General features: G+C 25.4%; 1 protein-coding gene across 12 annotated transcripts in view; it reads right to left on the bottom strand.

The window, feature by feature from the left end:
- gw (trinucleotide repeat containing adaptor protein gawky) overlaps nucleotides 1–27,532 on the bottom strand; it is an 81,877-nt gene that overhangs the window by 23,037 nt on the left and 31,308 nt on the right. For 7 of the 12 annotated variants that reach the window (XM_089175214.1, XM_089175170.1, XM_089175187.1 and 4 more), the window contains 2 exons: nucleotides 26,898–27,228; nucleotides 1,468–5,686 (listed from right to left, as the gene is read on the bottom strand). In XM_089175214.1, coding sequence (XP_089031340.1) covers nucleotides 5,643–5,686; nucleotides 26,898–27,228 — 375 coding nt within the window. In that variant the 3' untranslated portion in view covers nucleotides 1,468–5,642. Of the gene's footprint in view, nucleotides 1–1,467; nucleotides 5,687–24,004; nucleotides 27,229–27,532 lie in introns of those variants that run through there. The other 5 variants (XR_016177490.1, XM_089175193.1, XM_089175206.1 and 2 more) reach the window with 2 other exon arrangements.

The following is a 27,532-nucleotide window of genomic DNA, read 5'->3' as shown; positions in this document are numbered from 1 at the left end:
TTTCATTTAATTTTTCTTCTTGTTTTTTCTTTTTTTTTTGTTTTTAAAAAATTCATGCTCGTTGTTTGTTTCAACGAGACGAATAATTGGAAATATTGTTTTTTTTTTTTTTTTTTTAATTATTTATATTATTTATTCACGATATGAAAGATGTTATTATATTATTATTTATTTTCTTTTTTTTTTTTCACTTTCCAATTTTTTTTTTTTTTGTTTATTTGTTTGTTTAAGTCGATAGTTTTAAGTCTCAAATATGTGTGTGTGTGTGTGTTCTTTTTTTCTTTATTTTTATTAATATTTTGGCACGATTTGTTTATCGTTTTTAATGAAAACGTTTATTCACATTCGTATCACCGCCATTTTATTTATTTATTTATTTTCTTTTTGATTATTTTTAAAAGTCTTCATCTTGGTCGGTTTGTCATTATTTTGGTTTCTTTAATATTAATCTCATTATTTCAAATGATTAGATTCGTTAAAATACTAAGATTTTTCTTTTTCTTGAGGGTGGGAGGTAGAGGGTTGAGGGGTTGAGGGATTAAGGTTTAGGGGTTAAGGTTTAGGGTTGGACTCAAACAGAGAACGAGGAACATTTCTTCCCCCCTTCTTCTTCTTCTTCTTCTTTGTTTTTAAATTTTAATTTTATTAATTATTATTTTATAATTGATATTTAAATTATTTATAAATTGTATTTAACAATTATACAAATTTTTTCTTTGCAAAAAAAAAAAAATGTTCTTCTTTATTTCCACTTGTTTTTCATTTTTTTTCTCTGTTATTCGATGAATAAAATAAAATAAAATAAAAATTAAAAAAAAAAAAACTGTGTGGGAAACAAAAAAATAGAAAGAAATTAAAAGGCTGCTAGAATTTCTAATTTAAAAAATATAAACAAATACAAATTAACTAATTAAAAAATATCTTATCCCTTTTAAACAATTAGATATAAAATAAACAATAAAGTACAATAAAATCGTATATATATATATATATATACATATATATATATATATATTGAATTAATATTTAATTAAAATGAGAAAAAAAAGGAAAATTTTTTTTAAAACTGGTAGAATAAAAGGGAGGAGGGGGGGGGAATGAAGGCGAGGGTAGAATTGGGGAGTAAATATTTTTTAAGGACACTTGTTTGCGATCTATTATTAAGCTACGTCTTTTTTTTTTTTTAAACATTAACCCACACACGTGTAAGTCTTACGACTAGATATATTCAATATCGAGGCAGGTGTTAATATTATTATTATTATTATTAATTTTTTTATTTGTATTATGTTTTAAACATATAATATATAGGTTTTAAACATATATATATATATATATATATATATATATATATATATATATATATATATATATATTAAGTCGCGATCGTTATTAATTGTTAATAATAATAATTATTAACAAACGATATTTTCCAACGTTCCTTTTCTTTCTTCAATCACTCATCAATTTTTTCTTTTTATTTATTTATTTATTTATTTATTTATTTATTTATTTACTCTTCCTGCTTTTCATACAAAATTTGATTTATCAATCTTTGCAGTTTGTTTAATTGTGTTTGTTTGGTTATTTTTGTTTTTTTTCATTTTTGATCTACACTTTTTTTTATATCGTTTCATCAATGATTTTTGTTTGTTTGTTTTCTTTTTTTTTCTTCAAAATTTAGCATTGAAAGCAAAACAAAGGCCACCATGTTCGTATAAATATTTGTAAAAAAAAAATAATGGGAATACGTTGTTGATCAGTAAAATTAAATTTTGATTGTAATAAAAGTAATGTATGTAAATAAACAAAAATAAAATTACTTTATTCTAATTATTTTCGTATTGGGATCTCTGTTAGGGGCGTGGTGTAGCCACACAATTCGACCTATTTACTCTAATTGTGAATTTAGCCACCAGATAGCGTATTCAAGTGCTAAAGATCCCCCACGTGGCGTAGCAATTCGACTTATCAACTCTAATTTTGAATTTAGCCACCAGATAGCGTATTCAAGTGCTAAAATCAATCCCAATCCGTTCATTATTTATAGGCACTCGAAAAACAAAATTAATTCATTTATTTATTTATTCGTTTATAATAATAATATTTCGACACGTGTGACGAAACAACAAAAATTCGTTCCTTTTTCTCTGTTCGTTCTCGAAAAAAAAAAATAAATAAATAAAAATAAAAAAGAAAAAAAAAATTGGAGCTCGGTTTAACACAAATACTTCATAATAATAAAATGAATAAAATGAATAATAATAATAATAATAATACTTGAAAATTCGAATTGTAAATCAAAATTCACGTTTCGAAGATCAAATGTAGAAAGACGACGATTTCTTAACAATTTATTTAATAATAACATTATTATTATTATTATTATTATTACTTTTATTATTATTATTATTACTAATATTATTATTTTAAATATATATATATATATATATATATATATGTTAAAAAATCGTCTAATTATCGTATCACGTATTTTACCATGAATTTAATTCTAAGAAAGTTTAAAAGTAAGTAGGTAAGTATGCATGTATGTATTTATGTACGTATACACACATATAAATATATATATATGTGTATTATATATATAATGTATTATAAATATATGCACAAACACACACGCGCGCACACACATATAGAAATATCGATTGCAATACCGCGAAATATAGGAGAGATTATTTTCAACCAACATTTCAACCCACACACCCTTCATCATAATTTCCTTTTTTTTTTTCTAATGAAAAATCACCATCATTGACAAAACTTACCCCCCACCCCCACCCATACTTCCAGCCCTTTTTATCTCTCTAACTGTCGCATGGACTATCACTAAAGAGTCAATTAAAGCAATTAATAACACATGATTGGCAATACAATTAAGCGTATATAATTAGAACGACTTTATAGGGTTGTTGTTCTTTTATACTCGTCACGTGATTTGCTTTTAGTTAATTATTACTCATTATTACTTTATTTTATTTTATTATTATTATTATTATTATTATTATTTATTTATTTATTATATATTTCTTATATTTATTATATTTAGTTTATTATATATTTTATTTTTTTGTTTATATATATAGATATATTTTGCATCACTGTTAAGAACATATACATACATATACATACATATATATATATTATTGTGTTTTGATCTTTAATTTAATAATTAATTATTTAAACTAATAATTTAATTAATTGATGTATAATGTGTTATTATATTAAATAATTAAATTACTAGTTTAATTAATTAATTAAATAATTAATAATATAATATGTATATGTTATTGGATTTTGATTTAAGATTAATTAATTATTTCAACTAAAAATTTAATTATTTTAATACTTATAACAAATTAGTATATTATATAATTAATATATTAGTTTATCTAATTAATTAATTATTCAAATTAATATAATAATTATATATTATAATAATATATTGTGTATATTAATTAATTAAATTATTAATTTATTTAATTAATAATCATATTATATATATATATATATATATATATATATTTATGTATGCATTTGAATATGTATATGTATATGTATTATTATCATTGTTTTTTTATTATTTATTTATTTCTATGTATATATATATATATATATATATATATATATATATATATATGTATGTATGTATGTATGTGTAACTCCTACTAAGAGATATTTTTCATTTTGTTTATCATTTAATTAATTTTAATTGTAATTTTAATTTATTTTTATTCGGCTTCACAGCGAAGCTTCACGAAGGAGAAGAGAGCGTTCATTTGTGCGAGAATATTTTTCTTTTTGTTGTTGTTGTTGGTATTCTTATTGGTATTTTTCTTTTGAACACAAATAAAATAAAATAAAATAAAATAAAATAAAATAAAATAAAATAAAATAAAATAAAATAATAATAATGATAGTAATAGTAATAATAACAATAAAACTGTCTCTTTTTTTGTATCTATGAACTTTTCATATGTTTGTTTGTTTCTCTTTGTTATTCCCTCCCACCCCCTTTTTCGTTTTTATCAACATTTAATTTTTTAACACATTTTTATTTGTTAAATAATATTAATGTTGTTTTGTCGACGAAGAAGGGTTCAGTATTATTTGTTTTTGTTTTTATTATTATTTTAAGGCCCATATGTCGCGCGTTTTTTTTTTTTTTTGAGGAAGAGATCGTCGTAAAATTAGCCTTGAAAATCCAAAAAAAAAAAAGAAAAAGAAAAAAGAAGGCTATAGTAATTTTTTGTTTTTGTTTAGTCAATTGTTCCTATAATCACCATTTTATTTTTAAATCCTTGTTTTGTTTTATTTGACCCAGTTTTCTATTTTTTTTTCTTTTTTCAATTTTCTTTTCTTTCTTTTTTTTTGAAGATAGTTGGCAAAGAAATTTTTGTTTCTTTTTTTCCCATCATTACACACACAATTATGTTTCTTTTCGCTTATTATTATTATTTTTAATAATTTAATTATTTAATTATTGATTCGTGACAAGAATTGGGACCATTGATTGGACCCCACCACACCCCACTCCTTACCCTCATTGGAAAGAGTGGGCGTGACATTCGAATACTCCCCCACTCTTTTCCCACATTGAAAGGAGTGGGGATGGCATTCGAAAAACAAGTCTTCAAATTTTAAAGCTGCTTCAAGCTTTCAAACTTGCCCAGTCAAATTTTCATTTATTTTTTTTTTTTTTATTCTCTTTAATTCGCACAAAAATTTTTATCGAAGAACCTCCACCAATCAAAATTCTTCTCGCAAAAAGAATGTCATTTTTTTTTTTTATTTCTTTTTAAATATTTATCAATGGAGGTACTCGATTCACAGATATTTTAGTATTAAAATAATTAGATAAAATATTATCTAATTTTACATTATCCGTATTTTAATTTTAAAATTTTGTTTATTTAATATGACACTTTTTCGTTTAATTTTCTTTTCTTTTTTTCTTTTTTTCAAAGCTTAATTAAATTATGCGCTTTTTGGTTTATTTTTTTTTTTGTTTTTTTTTTTTTTTTTTTTTTTTTTTTTTAATAATCTTCTTCATCTTCATCTTCATCTTGTTCATTTTCGTGTGAATTTTTAAGATATGTGATAACATAAATATATATATATATATATATGTCTCACTGTCAAGTGAGTGAATGAATAAAATACACCATAAAAACCCACACACGTTGATTCAACTATAAATACACATACACAGAAAGAGAAAGAGAGAGAAAAAGAGAAAGAGAGAAAGAGAGAGAGAGAGAGAAAGTGAAAAATATTGATTGCCGTTTTATACACACACAATATTCATAATCTTCCTTTTATAAAACAATTTGGTTGTCAATAAATATTATTAATAATAATAATTAATTAATCTTCTTCTTTGTCTCTTGTTTTTTTTTTGTTTCTTTTTTCTTTTTCTTTTTTTTTTGTTTGTTTGTTTATTGCCATATTTGTTTGTCGGTAGTGTAGTTCGTTAAAATATGATCGTATTAGAAAATGAATTTTGTATTCTTTATAGAACACAATATTTACTAATTTAATATATACATATACATATATATATATATATGTATATATATGCATATATATAAATTTTGGGAATTTGTGATCGTCCATTTTTAATTTCATTCGCATAAGCATTTGTAATTTGTTTTTTTCGTCCAGCAATCTGAAAAAAAATTGTATTCGTCAATGAATACGTTCAAATGGATATATATATATACATATATGTATACACACGATGTGATTAATCCATTGAAATAAATAAATTATATTAATTTAATAATAATTTGTATCATATCGTCAAATGTTTCACGTTAAATTGAAATATTGTTATTTAATCAAATTTCAAAACATTGGTAAGTAAATTCAATCAGCAATCGTAAAAACATTTCTTTTTTTTCTGGTTTTTTTTTTTTTTTTATTGATGCGAATGCAAAAATTTTTATTTAAAAAAATAAAAAAAAAACAAATTTTCGCCACTTTGTGTGCATGTGTGTGTGTGTGTATGATGAATGTGTTGTATGTGTTCCTTTTCTTTTCCTTGGTTGTTTTAAGTCTTTTTTTAGTTTTTTTTTTTTTTAGTTTTTCTGTTTTTTTTTTTTTTTTTTTTTTTACATTTTCTTTTCTTTTCTTTTCATTATTATTATTATTATTATTATTATTATTATTATTATTATTTTTCAATAATTTCATTTATACTTGATCGTCATAGCAAACTATTAATGTTGCTATTAATAAGAATATTAATAGTACTATAATAGTAGTAGTAATAGTAGTAGTAGTAGTAGTAGTAGTAGTAGTAGTATCGATAATCGACGAATACTAATCGATAAATAAGTAAATCCTTTGAGCATATAAAATGTTCTAATCATGGATCACACAAAATTTATTCACTAAACTTCAATTAGTTTGTTTCAATATACAAATATACAAAGGTGATTTCACAAACTCTTGTCACTTAAACAACTTCAAAAATATGATAGTAGCAGAAAAGTGATAAGTACTGATAAATCATCCTGTATATAAATATATATATATATATGTGTGTGTGTGTATTATGATCTATAGATCCATGAATCTAGACAAATCAGATGCCACTATTTTTATTTATTTATATTTATTTATATTTCATAAAGATTCGTAAATTATTCAGGTTATAATTAAAACGTTATATTAATAAATATAACGCTATATTTAATATATATGTGTGTTGTGTGTGTGTGTTTGTGTACGTACATATATTTATATATATATATAATTATTTTTTTAATATAGATATATAATGAAGTATTATATATATATATATATGTATGTATGTATGTATGTATATATAAAGTGTAATTATTAACATAATTGGAAAGTGCCATTTGAATAGAATAAATTGATTAATTAATTTATTTATTAATATTTATTATATTTTATAATAATAAAAATTAAATACATTAATTAATTAATTAATTAATTATTTAATTAATAACGCCACAGCCCCCAACGTTTTCACATTTCATTAATTCAACACATTTAACTTTCTTAAAATTAACAAAAATGATTTCATCTTATTTTTAATTTATTTAATATTAATTATTATTATTATTATTATTATTATGATATTTGTTTGTTTATTTATAAATTAAGTATTAGTCTTTCGTCGTCTTCGGTTATGTTTCCATTTCAAAATATCGAATATATATATATATTTATATCGATATTTGTTGTGTTTATCGATATTTCTTCTTAATTCTGTATTTCTTTCATTGCAAAATTTACGACGATAATAATCGATAGTAATCGTTATTTGATGTAGTAGCATCGATTTTTATTCAATTATTATTCGTCGATAGAAAAACATAATTCAATCTTGGACGACGTGTTTTTACAGTATTATCATTTCTGTTTCATTTTTTAAAATTAATCAATTGATCGTTAGATCGATTAATTAAATTTGTTTGTTTTTATTTGTTTAAAAATCATCCTTTCGCATTTTGTATTTAAAATACGAAAATTTGATACGTATGATGCGCACCAAGATTCTGGCCTATTCAGGTACTTTAACAACATTTCTCTCACAGAGATTTCGATTAGTTTAGTTCATTTTATGTTTATTTATTTATTTATTTATCAATGATAAATATATGTTCAATTTAACATTACTTCTTGTATGTATTTTCTTTCCTCATTATTCTTATTTTTTTTTTTTTTTTTTAATAATTATATTTATTATAAATTATATATTTAATTTGACATGACGACTTCTTGTTGCATTATTCCTGTTTCAATTTTGTTGTTTTTGTTGTTGTTGTTGTTGTTCATTTCATTTTTCTTTCTCATTCGTTTTATTTATCCTTCGTCATCGATTCGTTCTTATTTGCTGTTATTGATTAGTTATAATTTCATTTGTTGAACTTTGTTAAGTAAGAACCACTTTGAAATATCTCTGTTACGATATTGTTTATTTAATAATTTCATTTTGTTCTTTTGTCCCCTTCTTTTTCTTCTATACTTAATTCCCCCCTTTTTTTTTTTTTTTATCGTCACAGGCTGAAAAAGGGAACAAATCAAATTGTCTCGGCCAAAATCTTTTCAATTTTTTATTTTTTTTTTTTTTTATTTAAATCAGTCTGTCATACGAGAACACGTTTTTGTTTATTTGTTTTTTTCAATCTTCGTCTCTTTTTCTTTTCTTCTTTTATTCTTTTACATGTTTAACATCTTTTATCATTATTATTATTATTATTATTATTATTATTATTATTATTATTATTATTATTATTGTTGTTGTTATCTGAACGGATGGTTTGAAATTCGTGTTTTTATTCGAATTGTTTTTTTCTTTTTTAATTTTTTGATTGGATACGTGCATTCATCTCGTTCATTTCGTGCTATCCATATATTTATTTATTTAATTAATTAATTATTTATTTATCATTCTTTTAGTGCCATCTTTTGTCAATAAGAGAGAGAGAGAGAGAGAGAGAGTGCGATAGAGAGAGAAAGAAAACACACATGGAAAACATTTTTATATGTGTCAGTCACGTTAAGAGTACATTAGTGCAAGTATAGAATTTTATTTATTTATAAATAAACATTTATTTAATTATTTATTTATTTATGTATATATGCGTGTATATATGTGTATGCTAAATAAGTAAAATTGAATTATTATTCTTTTATTTGTTTATAATTATGTATCGTATGCGAAAGAGTATATTTGTAATTTGTAATTTGTAATTTGTGAATGGGGTTTATGGGTGTAATAAAACAGTAATAATAATAATAAAAAAAAACCATTAAAAAAAACAGGAAATAAAATTTAGAAGAAAATCAAATTAAAGTAAACGAAGAGAAAAGAAAAAAATAATAACAACAGGACTATGATGATGTCACGTGACTAGTGTTAGAAGGAACTTAAAGTTTATTGCATTATTATTGGGGAAGAGAGTTTGTTTATAATTATTTTTATTTTTTTTGTTGTTGTTGTTGCTATTTTTTAATTTATTCCGTTCATTTCATCATCCATTTGTCTTAACATCCTTTTTGTTTTGTTTATCGTATTTGAGATTTACGACAGAGAGAGAGAGAGAGAGAGAGGGAGAGGATGCATTTTTGATTCACAAAAGAGAATTATTAAAGTTGACGAATTAAAATCCTCTTTTTTATTATTATTATTATTATTATTATTATTGTTATTCTAATATTTGAATATTGTTGTTATTTATTTCTTCAATTATTTTTTTTTTTTTAATCAATTTGATTTAAAACTGTATTAAATTAATATTTTTTTTTTGATTAACGATTAATAACGATAATAAAATTTGATTAATTAATTAAATTAATGTTTTGTCTAAACGATAATATTATTGTATTGTTTTTAATTGCATGTACAATACATTTATTATCGGCAAAATTTGAACCAAAATACAACTAAGTGATAACTAATATAGTTAAACTAAACTAATTACAACATTTCTTTGTAAATGAATAATTATTTCTCTTTATTGAACATTGAAAGCAGTCGGTTAGAAAAAAAAAATATTGTTCGATAAATATGTCCTCTAACTGAGGCAAACACAGGACACGACTTAATTGAGACACTCGCGAAAAGATGGCGTTTATAACGCGGGGTCCAGTACGTGGATTACCCCCACCAACTGTTAGGACGAGTGGGGGTAAGCGTACTCGGCCCCGTTGTAAACGCGTCGTTTCTTAGGCTCGTGTTTTACAATTTTGAAGCCCTGGAATGCGTCACTTTACACACATCTATCGAAAATATCTATTCTAAAATACTACTTCATGAAAAATGCACGCTGAAAAAGAGCGCTGTTTGACTTTCTTGAGTCACGGTGATGGAAACTGTAGAGGTCGCTGTGGGGCGTTCGGTCGGGGCTAAGTGTTACATTACTATTGTGACCAATAGAACAATCTTTGCTACAATAATAATAATAATAAGTATAATTTACATTTTTGATATGAAAACATTTATTATTTACAAAATTGTATGTGTAATATTTTAATTATGAATTATTTATGATTCGCAAACAAGTTATTATATATATATATATTAATTGTGGTTTTCCAATTACAGCACTAAAGCGCTTTATGCGAAATAATGCTCAACACTGAATGTTTCAACTAGAGAAACGCATCGCACAATCGAGCACTCTCAAAAAGTGTTGCTCTCGCGTGATACTTGCAATCGATACCAACTCAAGTAACAGAAAATAATCAAGTGTTTTTTCTTTAAGTTGGCATTGAGATCGAAATTTTATTTATATTATCGTTTAAATTCTTAAAGCTTTATATTCGCTGTAGTTTTTCAGAAATAATAAAAAGTTAATTCAGACCGTTAAAAAATAAATATAAGTATGGACGAAGGTATAAACATTGACTATTTTTTTTTTTTTTTTTTTTTATATTCTACACATAAAATGTGAATACAATTTCATTTTAAAATACAAAACTATAAATAAATTTATTTTACAGATATATACTTTACAAATCAACATTGCTGCAATGGCTTGATCGAATCCATTATTCAATAAAATACCACTTTATTTATACATTAATGAGGTTGCTAAGTCGATGAATATTCTTTTGTTCAACACTGAATTTAGTGCACTCTACTGGTGCATTTGAAAACTAATTCACGTTCCAATTAAGCATTAGCACAATTCGTGCTATAGTATTTCGTAATAGTATATAGTATATAGTAATTCGTATATAATAATTCGTATATAGTAATTCGTACTAGTACAATTCGTTTTCGCACAATTGTGCGCCACTGAGTCGCATTATGCTCTGTAATTGGAAAACCACAAATGTCAACACATTAAAGGCGAAAGTCGTAGTACTACGATTTATTTTGACTGTAGCTTAAAGACAGGAGTTGTATTAGTACGGTTTGCAACCACATTGCGCAATTAATGCGCCACTTTACATTTATATATTATTATTACACAAATAACGAGGCGGGACGGTCGCCACGTTACCTAGCATACTTTCGTCAAGATCACCCGCCCCTTTAATGTGTTAAGTGATTAGTAATAATATAAGTACGTATGATAAATTTTCAAGCACAGATTTATACATAAGTCAACATCAAACTCTTTATACTCATATCGTGAGTCAGATCTTTTATCATGGTACCTATAAGTCATATTGTATACGCCACTTATAAGCAGCGCTTGTAACCCACAGGTCATATTGCATACGCCGTTTATAATTGGCGCTCCTTGTACCCACAAATCGTATTGCGTACACCGCTTATAAGTGGCGCTGGAAGCGAAAGGGTTAATATCTTTCTTTTTGAACTTTTATTCGCGAGTGCTCTAACATTTCATTGCCTGTCCCAGCTTTATTTTATCATTTAATTACTATTATTATTATTATTATTATTATTATTATTATATATTTATTATACATTATTATTATTATTTATATTAAACAATTGTGTCTTTCATTTATGTTAATCCAATTTTATTATTTTTATTTTTTATCTTCCCACAAGTGTTCTAACATTATCAAAAATTTATTTCAACGATTTATTTATCAAACTTACTGTCACAATCAAAACAAATGCTATTTATTTAAATTAATATTATTATTTAATTATTTTACAAATTAAAATAATGTCAGTTTGTTTAAAGGCAACATTTTATTTCACCCCCCCCCACCCGAATAAGTTTGCCATAATCATTTGTTGTTCTAAATGAATATTCATTCGCCATTTTTTTCCATTAATCTCAAAATTCAACATACACGTAACTTCTAACAATAATAATGAAAATATATATATATACATGTGGAATTCGTGAAAAAAATTGGACCAATGGACTGACTGGACCGGAATTCGAACCACGAATCATTCGCGTTACGGGTGACTGCTCTTTTAACCAATTGAGTTTACCCATGGCCCACTGACCAATTATTATCATGAATGCCCAATAAACTTGGCATAGGGGCGCTCGTGGGTGACTGCCTGCTCTTTTAACCAATTAGGCTAGCCAGGGCCCACCGACCAATCCTTTTCACGAATGCCCAATAAACTTAGCATAGGGGCGCTCGTGGGCGACTGCCTGCTCTTTTACCCAATTGGGCTAGCCAAGGCCCACCGACCAATCCTTTTCACGAATGCCCAATAAATTTGGCAGAGAGGCGCTCGTTCCACATACATGTATTTAAATGTTTAATAATTTTTTGTCCGATTATTTTAATTAATTCATTTATTAATCGAAAATTTAATTTCATTTTTTTATTTCTCGTATTTATAATAATAATAATAATAATAGTGATGATGATAATGATAAGAAAAATAAAAGTAATTAATTTGAACGAACACGAGAAGGAGAAATTTTAGAAAAAAACGAAAAAGTGGAGGGGTATGATTGAGAAATGTGGAAAAACAGGGGAAGATTTGTAGGGAACAAATCAAAGGGAGAGGAAACGAGACAGGCCCTTAAGCAAGGGAAAGCAATAAGGAATGAATGGGATGGACGAATAAAGAGGAGTGGATGGATGAATGAAGAGGGGTGGATGGATGAATGAAGAGGGGTGGATGGATGAATGGAGAACATAAAACTATAAACCAAGTCACACATCACATGGCTGTAAAGCTGGATTCAACAAAGTTTATCTATCTATTATATTAATTAATATGTTCTCTACGGCCATAGCTGTGCTAAGAAAAAAAGATGTCGTTCGATTACTGAGGTAAAGCAGCACTGGGAACAGTTTAGTACTTGGATGGGTGAACGAGTCCCGCTTGGGAAATAATCCGCCTGCATGATCAACTTGGGGTGGACTTTTGAGTAGCTTAGGTTATAATGTTGTTGGTCCCAAGCCCCGGATAAAGGATGAGGGTTGTGAAAGGGTTTTTTAGGGTTAGACTCTCCTTTGCCCGACGTAAAAAACTTTTAGAAATTATAAAAGAATTCCGATGACTCGCCTGGGGCGAGTCGCGATGAGAAAAAAAAAGAAAAGGCAATTGTGTTGTGCCTATTTTGAAGAAAGAAAGATATTCCCTTCAAAAATAATCTGTGTACTATATTAAGTATCTGTACTATATTAAGTGACATCAAATTAAGTCCCGTTACTATATTTAGTAACAACCACCTAATTTCTTTAATATTTATTAATCATAATGACAATCATTAAAAGCATTGTTTAAAGTACTTAAACGTTGTTTGAAAAAATGGTTTTTTTACAATAATTATTAGCATTGTAATAATTAATGATACTGTTTAATGTAAATTAACATCAGATTGATCGATTATACATATATTTGTATTATTTACTTAAATCAATTAAGAAGAAACATATTGTTTGAATTTACAAAAGGGGTTCATTTCATTAAAATATAACGCATACTATTTAATTAGACAAATCGTAATACTTCAAAATTTGAACTTGATTTTATTAGTTTAGAGTCTTTTTACCAATTTTTGACGATATTTTTTTTTATATTTTTTTTTGTTATAATAATAATTATAATATTATTTTTGGTATTTTTATATATATTTTTTTTTTTTTATAGTTTCTTCTTACTTACGATCTAATCACTATGACACAATTTTTTTTTTCTAACATTACGAAAGTTCGACACTTCTATCACCTCTATTCCCTTCAATCACCGTGATACGTATTAAAGTTATTATTTTTACATTTTTTGTTTTCACTATATCCTTAAAGATTGCTCACCATCCATGATTTATTTCTCTCTCTCTCTCTCTCTCTCTCTCTCTCTCTCTCTCTATCTATCTATTTGTTTTTTTTTCATCTCAATTCAATTTCGTTCGAATTATTTTTCATTTGAAAAATTTCATCAAATTTTTCACCCCGTCAACAAAATATTAAATCACACGCATGATCACCGCACGATTGTTGTCTTTTATACAAATTTTTGTCTTACAAAAATTGCCATTTTGAGAGAAGGGCTGACGGGGGAGGAGGGGGGGGTTAGAGAGGAGAGGTATGCTTTTTTAAAACTGGTTATTCCATTATAACCCTCGGGATGAATTTTTTAATACTGAAAATCCCGGATTAACGGAGAAGTGAAAGCAATCTTTGTTATTTTACTTAATTGCTAGTATATTAAATTATACAGTTAATCATATTTTTTTTCTTTTTTTTAAAAGATTTTTGAGTTATTCAAATAAAATATTATCTATCTTATCTAAAATAATATAATTCTAATAATAATAATAATATAAAATAATATAATTCTAATAATAATTCTAATAATAATAATAATAATAATAATAATAATAATAATAATAATAATAATAATAATATAAAATAATATAATTCTAATAATAATAATAATAATAATAATAATAATAATAATATAAAATAATTTAAATTGCTAATTAATAATTTTTACTATTCAAAATTGTATATATAAACGCAGGAATTTAACATTCCAAAAGTTTATTATAATAACAAAATTAGAAGAGAGAGTTTAATTATAATAATGTTGTTAAGTGTAATTCTATTAAAACTTATAATTAATTATAATAAAATTAAAAGATAATGTTCTGACATTACTTGGAATGTTAAATTTCTGCGTCAATTTAAATTTAGTTTTAATCTTAAAAAAAAAAAAAAAAAATGAAAAATCATTTGAAATATGATTTTTTTTTTTTTTTTTGATTTTATGTTAAATATCGTCAAAAATTGTCACATTGCAAATATCAATAACTTATTTAGTTTGTCATTTATTGCTATTTAAAATTATTAATAAATAAACTATCATAGTTACTAACTATCAGCTACTAAACTATCATAAATAAAATTATCATAGTTATGGTTATTATTATTATTATTATTATTATTTTTATTGAAAGACATTGAACTTTGTTCCAAGTTGACTGTTTTTTTTTCTCACTAATTAATCTACAATCGACATTTATTTTCACAAGTTTTTACGTATTTTAATAAAATTACTCAAAAGAATGAAGATAAATTGAAATTACAACAAAATTCGAAATGTTAATCAAAGAAATTATTTTTTATAAAAGACCAATTTCAAATGTTATCATTTTCATGTAAATTTTAAACGTTCGAAGAATAATTTTAATTAATAAACATTTATCAGAAAAAAAAAAAAAAAAGGAGAACAAGTTTGGAAATTTCTAATTCTGATCCTGGAAACGAAGTTCAACATTTCTTGTTAAAAATAGCGTACATATATAAGACATTATGTCTTCTCACTCTGCTTCCCCTACTCTGTACCTCTACTTCTCCTACGGGCCGTATAGTCCCTTTGTACAGAGCGCTGGTACGCCCTCTCTTTATTCTGTATCCGATCTAGCTCTAGGCTACTTGATCAGTATATTACTCTTTTACTGTTTATTATACTAAATATTACATCTTACTTTTCTATCTTAACTTTGCGTTATAATTTATCTTCAGCCATACCTTAACATTTCTCTTTTAATTTTTGTTGTTGTTTTTAATAAACCTTCGCATCGACAGATCCTCTAATTGTAAGATTCGTGAAAAAAGATTGGTCCAGATTGGGCAGACTGGACCGGGACTCGAATAGGAATCAGTTTTCAATAAGACTATTGTCATTCATTGAGCTATCCAGGGCCCACCGACCAATCCTCCTCCACGAATACTTAATAAGTTGAATGTCACATTATATCATCACCGGGATTGTCCATGGCGCCACGATGTTGAATAGATTTCTATTAATCTAGGCACATCAGTCACTGGTGGCTGCCATGACATCACATCCAAGTTGAGTGCCGGTCACCGGTGACCCTCATGGCATTATTCAACCTGTTAATAAGTTTGACTTGGGGACCGTTTGTCTCACAATAGTAATGATAAATGTAAGATTCGTGAAAATAAACTGGACCGCTGGACTGACTGAACCGGGACTCGAACCACGGATCTTTTTCTTTCCGGGCGACTGTTCTTTTAACCAATTGAGCTATCCAGGGCCCACCGACCAGTTCCCCTCCACGAATGCTTAACAAGTTTGGTATGGAGACGTTTGTCCCACATAAGTATACAAAATTCGATGTTTTTAGACTACAAGACATATACACACATAACAACAGATATGCACGCACACGTGTAATGTAGATTACAATTAACACATGAAGTAATTTTCTGGGAAAAAGTGTGTATATGCGAGTATTATTTAAAGAAAAAAGAGACAAACGCAGAAAAAGAAAAATGGTACTGATAAATATATATATAGGACTATGAATATATCACATTCCTGTTCAATACTATGAGTGAAAAAAATGGTGACAAGATATGTCATTCATCACATTAATTGTTGTTGTTTTTTTTTTCTTGGAACATCTCTTTGATTCAAATTCACGCACATAAACATAGATATTATTTCCAAATGGTATTGCCAATATAATGGCTTTTGTTAATACAATTTGTTAAATGTAACGTCATTATAATTTTCTCGTTTCTTTTTCGTTCATTTTTGAAATACCATAATTCGTTGATTAACCGTTTGCGTACCAGAGGGTTTTGAAAAAACACGATCGACAAACGCCAAGGAGCGCGATCGCGCTCCTTCTATTATGTGTCGAAAAAAGCCGAAGAGCGCGATAGCGCTTGTCACAATGCGGTAAATAATCGGGCCACGCTTCTCGTGTTTGCTTTTTCTATTTCTATACCATCATTCTTTATGCAAGCGGCAGAAAGAACGGAGTGTTATAAAAGTGCGATCATCATAACCGTGTCTTTGTAGAAATTATTAGACGAAATAAAGCAGAAGGTAAGTGTGGTGTTAGCTGAGGTTCATTGAGTCTGAAAAACTGAGCGCGTTTCTACAAATATCGGGTGGACCGTCAATTGTCGGTTTCAGCCAAATGCCCTGGCTTTTCTCGACACAAAATCTGAAGAGCGCGAAAGTGGCTCGTGGTACGCAAACGGTTAAAGCTTTTCAATTTCACACACAAGTTATGCAATTGTTTTGTTTTTGCTTTTTTTTTTTTCTTAGAAATAAACATTACTAATTTTTGTATTATTGATTAATAATATTTGAGCGCACGTGTATCAAATTTACTACTTATTGTAATATACTTTTACTACTTATTATATAATATATTTTTAAAAAACTGTTTATATCCAAATACTAATTAAAAAAAATACATAATAATTATTTTTATGGAATATAATAAAATTTGTAAATAAATCATTTATCGTTAATACGCTTAATACTTCAATATTAGAATCTAAAGGAAACAGATAAAATACAAACAAAAATATGAATAATAGAAAGACTTTTTTTTTCTTCTTTCTTTTTTTTTTCCTTTTTTTTTCTTTTCTTTTCTTTTCTTTTCTTTTTGAAATTTTAACTAATAAACCTAAATAGACATGAATAACATGTTTCAATATTTCAAGATCTAATATACTAAAACTTAATACAAAACTTAATCAAATTGCTGCAAATTAACACACGTACGCTCATTTATTTAAAAACAATCAAAAAGTAAAATTATTATTTTTTTTTTTTGTATTTTTCAAATTTTATATATACTAATACTATTGTTATTAATAATAGATAAAAACTAGAATTGCTAATAACCTTAACACATAATTACCTTAAAGTTTAATAATTACTTAATATAATTATCTCTAATTTGTTTATGAAAAATACATGGATCTGCAATTTCAAATTTTTTTTCTTTCCTATTAAAATTCAAGTATTACTTAACATAATAATGCATACATACACATGCATATGAATTTAATTTTTCAATATTTTCAATTGTTCATTTAAATGTTATTAAATCTAGTGTACCTAACTATACTTATACTTATACTTTTTTTTTTTTTAAACAATTCATGTTCTCAATTTCGTCATTTTTATCATCTCATTATTGTTTAATTATCATTTTATTTAATTTTCAATAATTTGTTTATTACGTTTTAATGTTAAAACGTAAAAACTTAAGTTCGTCAAGAAGAAAAAACACACACACTTTCTTTCCATTATAAACAATTCCTTAAATATACTGTTATTCAATAATCATTAATTATTTAATTAATTAATTAATATAATAGTAATAATAATATCTTATATAAAAAAAAAATTAAAAATACCATTAAAATACAATTAATTCATACTGTAAAATCATTTGGTTTTTAGTACTACATCTCATTCAATTTAAGTTCCATCATTTTAATTTTAAATGTATGTATGCATGTATGTCAGTAATTTATATACATCAATTATATAAGATCTATCAAAATACTATAATCATGTCATTTGCATTGACTATAGTTGACTTTATCTGTATTAAACACATATACATATACATATACATATACATACATATATATACATATATATATATTAGATAAACAATATAATAATGATTAATGAAAATTATTTTTCTATTAAATCATTGATTATACTTTGTTTATATGAAACAAGGATAACTGCAATGTTTGATCGATTGTTTTGAATAATATATACATTTATACATAGAAATATAAATATATATATACATATATATATATATATTTTTCTATTAGGTTATTAACTATGAAATGTCTGATGAATGTCGTATGTCGTGTAATACACGTTGACATTTGTTTGAATACGACATTGTTCCTATTATTTTGATAGCAGATAAAGTTCAATTCATGGATAAAACTAATTAATTTTGAGGTTAGATTTTTCCACGTTTTTTCGTTTTCTTGTGAAGATCTTTAAAACAATCAACGCCTTCGTCAAATTTTCCTAATTTTTGTTTTAATCGATTGCAGATGATGCAACAACGATTTTATAAAACATACACTAATTAATTGTTTAATCAATTAATTTATATAATTGATTAATTATTCAAAGTTTTTTTTTTTCTTAAATCGCTTATAAATTATCTTTTTGAATTTTTTTGTTTTTCCTTGTGTTTTCCCTGTTTTATGTTTTTTTTTTTTTTGCGTTTTCTTCTTATTAAAATTAATTGATTAATTATTTACAAATTTTGTTCGCAAATCGTTCAAATTATCTTTTCGAATTTTTTTTTTTTTCTTGCGTTTTCTCTTTTTTATTTTTTTTTGTTTTTTGTTTTCTACTTTTCTACTTTTCTAATTTTTCGCAAAAAAAAAAATACCTTATAAATTACACGCGAATCAACTAAGTAATTTTATTTTATATGAAATTTCTTAATAATATTAAAATCTCGATTAATAATTAAAATATTATTTTAGAATTTTTGCATTAAATTTGTTTTTTCTTTCTTCTTCTTCTTCTTCTTTCTTCTTTCTTCTATGGTTTTTTTTTCTCAAATTTTTTACTAATTAAAATTGCTAATAAAATTTCATGTATGCAGAACCACAATATTGGGATCTCCGGGAGGAGGGGCATAGAGTAGCAAAATTCGTCCTAGCTACTCTAATTTTGAATTAAGTCACCAGATGGCGTATTCAAGTGCTACAGATCCCAATACGTTTCTTTCTTACCATGAATATATATATATATACATAATTATTTTTCATTTTCTAAAATATATAACATAAACTAACCTATATTTTTAAATGTATAAGTATTAAACCTAAAATATTTATCTAATTTTTACACACCGTTGATATTTCAGCTTTCAGTTACAATTAATATATATATATGTGTCTGTATACATGTGTAAACTTATTAACATTTACAAAAAGAACAAAAATGCAATCAAATTGAGAACCTCTTCCTTTTTTGAAAGTCTGTTAAAAACTATATTAATACAAGAAACAAACTAAATAATAATAATACGTGATTAGAAAAAAAAAAAACAATAATAAAAAAAAAAAGAAAATTGGAATAATTACGTCCAACAGTTAAAAATTAAAAAAAAAAAAAAAAAAAGAAGAAAAAGAGAGGTTAAAACATTAAAAGTTAATTATTAATTTGTATGTTAAAACAAATAAATAATCATTGTTTTATATATATATGATATTATTTACATTATCATATATATATATATATATATATATATGTATATATATAAAATACATACACATATATATATACATATATATATATATATATATATTTATAAAACAAATGATTTTCTAACCTACAAATTGTAATACAAATTTCATCATTTATATACAAATTTTCTTCATACTAATTAATTATATATACACATATATGTAATTCAAGTATGTATTGATTCAAAGAAAGATAATAATAATAATAATAATAATAATAATAAACATAATAAATCAAATCAAGAGACAAAAAAAAAAAATCCAAACAAATTGTCATTTAATCCACCTATCATCTCTAACCTCACTCTCCCTTCCTTTGTTTTCAACATATTTACATACTACACGTATAACACACACATATATATATATATAATATATATACACAAAACATTTCTTTTTTTCTTCACATTTCTTGATTGCTATTATGAATCATAATAATAATAACAGTCAGGTATAATAATATTTATGGCAACTCAAAAAAGTGGGGCTTCGGGGGGTTTTGGCGTGGGGGGGTCGAGTGGGTTGTTGATTTTTCTTTTTGTTAATACTTTCTCTTGACTCATTTTCTCTCTCTCTCTATCTCCTACTCCTTGTCATATATATATATACATATTTTACATTGATTTTTTTTTTCCTTAAATTCAAATCATATATATATATATATATATATATATAAAATGCATAAAAATACATATGCAAAAAGAAAAAAATTGAGGTTAGGATTTCGACAAACTGAATGATTCCAATTGAATTTGCGTCAGGGTTGCTCTCTCTCTCTCTCTCTTTCTCTTTAGATGTGATTCCATTTGAAGAAGATAGTACTTATCTGATATTAATTATCTTGATTATGATCAGTTTGACGTCGTTGTTCTTGGTGTTTTCTTCTTGATTTTTTGTTCATCGTCCTTAATAGATTCAATGCTATTGTACAGACAAAAATGGAGGATTCGAATATATAACGGGGACAAAAAAACAAAAATAAACCAAATAAAAGAAGAAAAATGATAAATGAATAAGGAAAAAAACAAAAAAACAATTGCGTTAAAAAAAGAGAAAAAAAATTCGAATTTCTGTCAAAAAAGTAAGAAAAAAGAAAAAAAAAAGAAAACAATTGCATTAAAAAAGACAAAAAAAAAAACAAAAGAAAGAAAAAACAATTGCATTAAAAAAGAAAAAGAAAAAAAAATTCGAATTTTTGTCAAAAGGGTCACAACATCATTTCCATCCTCTTCTAATTTCCCTTTGGAGAAAAGGATCTCCAAATTCTCCCCATCTCTTGCACTTTTTTTTTTTTTTTTTTTTTTAATTAACCCCTCGTCAATCAAAGTTTCAAAAGTAATTTTCTTTTTTTTTTTTTTTATAAATCAATCCATCCTTTATCCCAAAAAAACACCACCCTCCTCATCCACATCCTCCTCTTCTTAATAAATTGTATTTTTTTTTTATTTAATTAATATTATTATTTGATTTCTTAAGTAGATTGCACAAATATTAACACGTTGGTTGCCGTGAGGGGTGGGGGTGGGTGGGGTGGTTTTTGGGGGGTCACCGGTGACCGGCACTCGACTTGGCTACAGAGCCGTGGTGGTGTTCGTGGTGTTCAGAGGGCCCCACCGATGTTCAGCGACGCATTATGAAAAATTCATATTTGCGCCTTGGGCCAGTCACGTAAAATTTGCGCGGCATCCAACGTGTTAATAAAAATTAAAATGAAACAAAATAGAAAAATGATCTACGGGATATGAAATAGATTGATTTGTTTGTCTATGTTGTGTTTTTCATCTTGTAAAAAATAACAAATTGTTAAGAAGCACCTTGTTTGTTTCTAAATGTGTTATTGTTGTTGTTGTTTTTGTTATTTTTTGTGCTGATAAAAAACAAACGCTCTCTTTCTCCCCCTCTTAACTTTCTCTCTCCGCACTTTTCAAATTCTATCCAATGTGTATGTTGTGTGTTTGTTTGTGTGTGTTTGTGTATTCATCAATATATATATATATATATATATATAAATATTTTAATTAGTAACACGTAATTGCTAATACGTTATTGGTTAAACGTTGCAATTGGATAATATGTATCCCCTCTCCTAAATTAATTCTAATACGTGAATCATATTTCTATCACAATGGTGTACAATCTTATACAGTATTTTTATGATTTCAGATAATATAGATATATACGTATGTGATGATAATAATAATAATAATAATAATAATAATAATAATAATAATAATAATAATAATAATAGTCATTATTTAATCTCAAAATCTTGTCCCATCTTATAATAACCCCATAACAATATTTTTTCCTTTTAAGAGAGAGAGAGACCAAAAAAAAAAAAAAAAGAAAGAAACAGAAAATAAACAAGATGTTATAATAAATAAATAAAAAAAAAAAAAATTGTAATAAAAATACAAATAGAAGTATCTTGTTTTTTAAATAAAAAAAAAAAAATAAAAAATCTCAATATCTCAGATAAATAATCGTTGAAATATTGAAAGAATTAAAAGCAAACAAGAGAACAGACAATAAATAATATAATAACAATAATTAATATATTAATATTTCATAATATAATTATAATATAAATAATGAAAAAAGAGCATTTTTTTTTTTTTAGTAATTGTATAATTAGTTTAAAATTTCCTTTTTTTTATTTATTTTAAAAATTACTAATTTATATCTTTCCTCTTTTTCTTATGGTTTTCTCACTTATCGTTTCTTTCTCACCAAACTTTCATGTTTTTTTTTTTCTTTTTTAAATCAATTCTTCATAACCTCAATACGATAATAATAATAATAATCGCATACCAGATATTTTTCTTATTAATTTAAACATATTAATATATATTATAATAATAATAATAATAATCAAATCCCACACCATGGTTTTCTCAAAACATGGTTTCTTTTCTTTCGTTTTTACAAATAGGTTATGTTTTGTTTTGTTTTAAAATCACATGCTTATTTTTTTCTATTTTTTTTTTTTTGAGACAGGATTTTAACTTTCCCTCTCTCTCTCTCTCTCTCTCTCTCTCTCTTTCTCTTTCTTTCTCACACATACACACATATCATTCTCTTTCTCTCTTTCATTCTCTCTCTCTCTCTCTCTCTCTCTTTCTCTCTTTCTTTCTTTCTCTATCACACACACTCACTCTCTCATTGCTGTGGTTTTTTTTTTTTTTTTTTTTTTTTTTGTTAAACTCTAGGATTAATAAAATGGTACAGTGAAATGTTGGACATTGGCACGACAGGTGGCATTTATAGATCTAATAATATAGAATAAAATTTACTTTATTGCGATAACATTTGGTATCGTTGCGTCGTTGCCCCATTGTTATTTTTTTTTCCTTTTTCTTTCCTTTTTCTCTTTTTTTTTTTTTTTATCTGTTTCCCACTTTTTTTTTTATTATGCTACTGTCCTGTGATTGGTTAATTATTTCTTTTTTTTTTTTCATCTTCAGCATCATCTTATCATTTTCAACTTCAGCCTTCATCGTCAACTTCAGCCTTCAACATCAGCCTTCATCTTCAGCCATCATCTTTAACTTCAGCCTTCAACTTCAGCCATCATCTTTAACTTCAGCCTTCAACTTCAGTCATCAACTTCAACCATCATCTTTAACTTCAGCCTTCAACTTCAACCATCATCTTTAACTTCAGCCTTCAACTTCAGCCATCATATTCAACTTCAGCCTTCAAATTCAGCCATCATGTTCAACTTCAGCCTTCAACTTCAGCCATCATGTTCAACTTCAGCCTTCATTTTCATTGTCATCGTCATCTTCATCGTCTTGTTCACCTTCTTCTTCTTCTTCTTCTTCTTTTTAATCTACATTATCATTTGCATTGTTTCTCATTCTAGGTTATGTTGGTTATATTTATCACTATTCACGCTATAATCATCATCGTCATAAATCTTGCATTTATTTCAGAGATCAGAGAACACATTTGATTAGGGCAACGACGTCAATAATGCTTCTTTTCTTTTTTTTTTTATTCTGGTTATTTTTTTTTTTTATTTATTAAGATTTATCTTTATCTTTATCTTTATCTTTACTTTTATTTATTTTACTTTATTTTAATTATTTCTTGCATACTTTTTATATTCTCCCTTTTTATCTTCTTCTTCTTCTTCTTTTTTTTTCTTCATTGCAAGCAGGCGAGAGAACGTTTCTCATTCGTCGTCATTTACCCCCCCCCAGCACCCCACCCCTCCCCACCCTTTTTATTTATTTTTTTTTTGTATTTTTTGCATTTTTTTTTGTATCCCCCTGGCCCTTAGGGGAGCCGGGTTCATTTTTTTTCTCTTTTTTTTTTTTTTACTTTTTTTCTTGCTTTTTCTTGTTTTTTCTTTTAATTATTATTATTTTTTTATTTATTTATTTATTTATTTGTTTGTTTGTAATTAAATCTTTTTGATTAGATTCGTACAGTCTACATTTGATACTCGCTGCAGTCTTCATCGTTAACTGTCCAGCAAAATTTGAACACCTCTTTGATGAGATTTTTATAATCAAAGAAACATTGTCCCTCGTTTACTTTTTTATTTTTATTATTATTATTATTATTATTATTATTTCATATCTCATTTCTGCGTATATTTTTTTCTTCTTCTTCTTCTTCTTTTTTTTTTTTATCCTCGTTTAATTAAATCATCAATTTATTATTATTATTATTATTATTATTATTATTATTATTACTATTATTATTATTTAATAATTATATTATATTTATAAATCTTCGATTAAAATGACGATTTCTTTTTTTTTTTTTTTCTAACGATCTCCCAATAAAAAAAAAAAAAAAAAAAAAACTAATCAATTCATTTATTTTATTTTATTTTATATTATATTATATTTACAATAAATAATATATATATTTTCATTTTTTTTTTCATTTAAGTATTTATTACAGTAAAAAGAAAAAATGAAAGAAACAAAATACAGAACTAAATTCATTAACCCCACCATCATAATAATAATAATAATATTAATAATAATAATATTAATATTAATAATAATAATATACAAGTATAATTAATTAATAAATTAATAAAATCAATAAAATATATTGATGGAGATCGTTGAAAAAAAAAAAACGAAAAATCGCGTTGATTTTATTCAATGATCCAATTTTATATAATAACGTCGCGTTTTAATTATACACAATCACTCAAAAATAAAACATACCTAATATCACACATATACACAACACTCACGCATACTCATCACACAAACAAACACAAACACACCTACACACATCCACATAACACACATTCATGATAAAAAGAGACGATTGAATGTGTTCCATTTTATGTATTATTATTATTATTATTATTTTCTTCATTTTCATCTTCATCTTCATCTTCTTTATCTTCATATTAATCATCTTCATATTCATCTTCTTTAAATAAAAGTGGATCACAATTAGTCTCACCACGTTTTAATTATCATCGTGTGTAAGTCTCTTCTTTATAGAATGATCAGACTGTAAGTTTAGTTTATTTAAGTTTTCTTTTGTCATGTAAAATTAGATATTCTAACGCATAAGATCATTTGGCGGTACTTCTTCCATTATACTTTTTATCTTTTTTTTTTTCTTTTTTTTTCTTTTTTTTCACTCTTCTTCTTCTTATTCATTTTTCATTTTGTTTTTTTTTATTATTTATTTGTTTTTGTGACACCTGGTGTATATATATACATATATATATATATTTATATTTATATACACGCACATGATTATATATAATATAATATATATATATATGTGTGTATGTATATATGTTTATATATATATAATTACTTATGTGCGTGTAGTATATATATATATATATATATATATATATATATATATGTATAAATATACACATATGCGTTTTATAATCCGAGGCAGATACGAGAATGTTATTTTTACTTTATAGTAATTCTTTTTTGTTTTCTTTTGTTTTGTTTGTTTGTTTGTTTATTATTATGTGATTTTATTATTTGTTTTTTTTGTTTGTTTTTTTTTTTTTATAGTTAAGTAACTCATTAGAATATATTTCTCATCGCGTGAGAGCCCATATCGCAATTATTTTATTTTATTTTATTTTTAAATGTTAATTGACGTGTTTCGTGAAGACCCCGTCCATCTATGTCACTTATTATTTATTCAATTTAATTGTTTAAAATGTAATTTATTTAATGTAATTTAATTTATTTAATTATTATTATTTTCTTCCATTAATTTTCATTTTAAGATGAATATTCAAACGCAAATTATTTTAAAAGATGCGTTAAGAGTCATCTTTCTTTTTTTATGAAAATTTTTTGAAGAAATATACGTTGTTTGTATATATATATATATGTTTGTTTATTATTTGTATTGTTTTTTGTGTATTAATGGGACTCCTCCGTGTTATACTTTTAGAGCCTCTAATTTTAATTATTTATTTATTTTATAATTATTATTATTATTAACGACGTATAAAAGCAGGTTTAATTAATTGTGTGTTTTATCGTTTTAAAATTCTTTGCAATTATATAAGAGGAACTTAAGCGGGGGAGAAAGTTATATATATATATATATATATATATAAACTTTGGATCACGAGGTGTTTTTTTTTTTGTTTCTTGTTGTTGTTGTTTGTTATTGTTGTTTGATCTCAACTCGAAGAGGAGGCAGAGATCATTTAAAAAGAAGAAAATATGCATCGCAATCTATTGGTTTTGTTTTGTTTATGTTTGTTTGTTTGTTTGTTTGTTTTAAAACTTTGTATTATATTATTTTGTTTTGTTTGTTTGTTTGTTTGTTTGTTCGTTCCTTGATTCTATATTATTAATGATGGTTTCGCATAAAACTTCATTAAAAATAATGCGCAGTGTGAATATTGAAATAATTAACGCGCATGTTCTTCTTTTTTTTTTTTTACATCGACTCACCTCCCAGAAGGTCTCCGGGTAAGTACGAGTTGAGAGAACTAGGAGTTGCTCTTTGCTGGTCACTGGTGTCGATACCCGTGTTACTCCATAGTGAATTGGTCGTTGGCGGTGCACCCCACAATTGGCTGGAACTTCCTCCCCAAGTATCAGGAGGTGGACCAGCTTTGTTTGTCGGTCTCAAGCCCCAACTAGCTGCACCAGAACCACCAGCTTGTTGTTGACCACCGCCATGACTTAATTGTTGCAATAAAGTATGCACTTCACTGTCAGCAGGCGATTCGGCAAATATCGTTGTATTTCCCAATACACAATTGTTCAATGCTCCTTGTGCCTGAAATCAAATTCATCCATTTCATTAGTTCATTTCAAGTTCATTATTTCATTCAGTTTTTTTTTTTTCATTTCATTGTTTCATTCAGTTTGTTGTATCCTGTATATGATGATATTTACAAGACTGTAAAATAAAAGATAAGAGTGGTGGGGATATAAAAAACATAACCTTAAATTAAGAAACATAAGATAACAAAAATTACAGGGGAATGTTAAACAAAGATTAGGGATTTTTGATTTCATATAACTGTAAAACAAAATTATAAAATAAAAGTTAAAAAAAAAGATGGCTACAACACCATATT

This window comes from Polistes dominula, unplaced genomic scaffold, assembly GCF_049000335.1.
Source record: "Polistes dominula isolate Pdom_NZ unplaced genomic scaffold, Pdom_raw_medaka contig_32, whole genome shotgun sequence".
Lineage (NCBI taxonomy): Eukaryota > Metazoa > Arthropoda > Insecta > Hymenoptera > Vespidae > Polistes > Polistes dominula.
The sequence above is the reverse complement of the archived record's forward strand: the minus strand, read 5'-3'. Positions and strand labels throughout refer to the sequence as shown.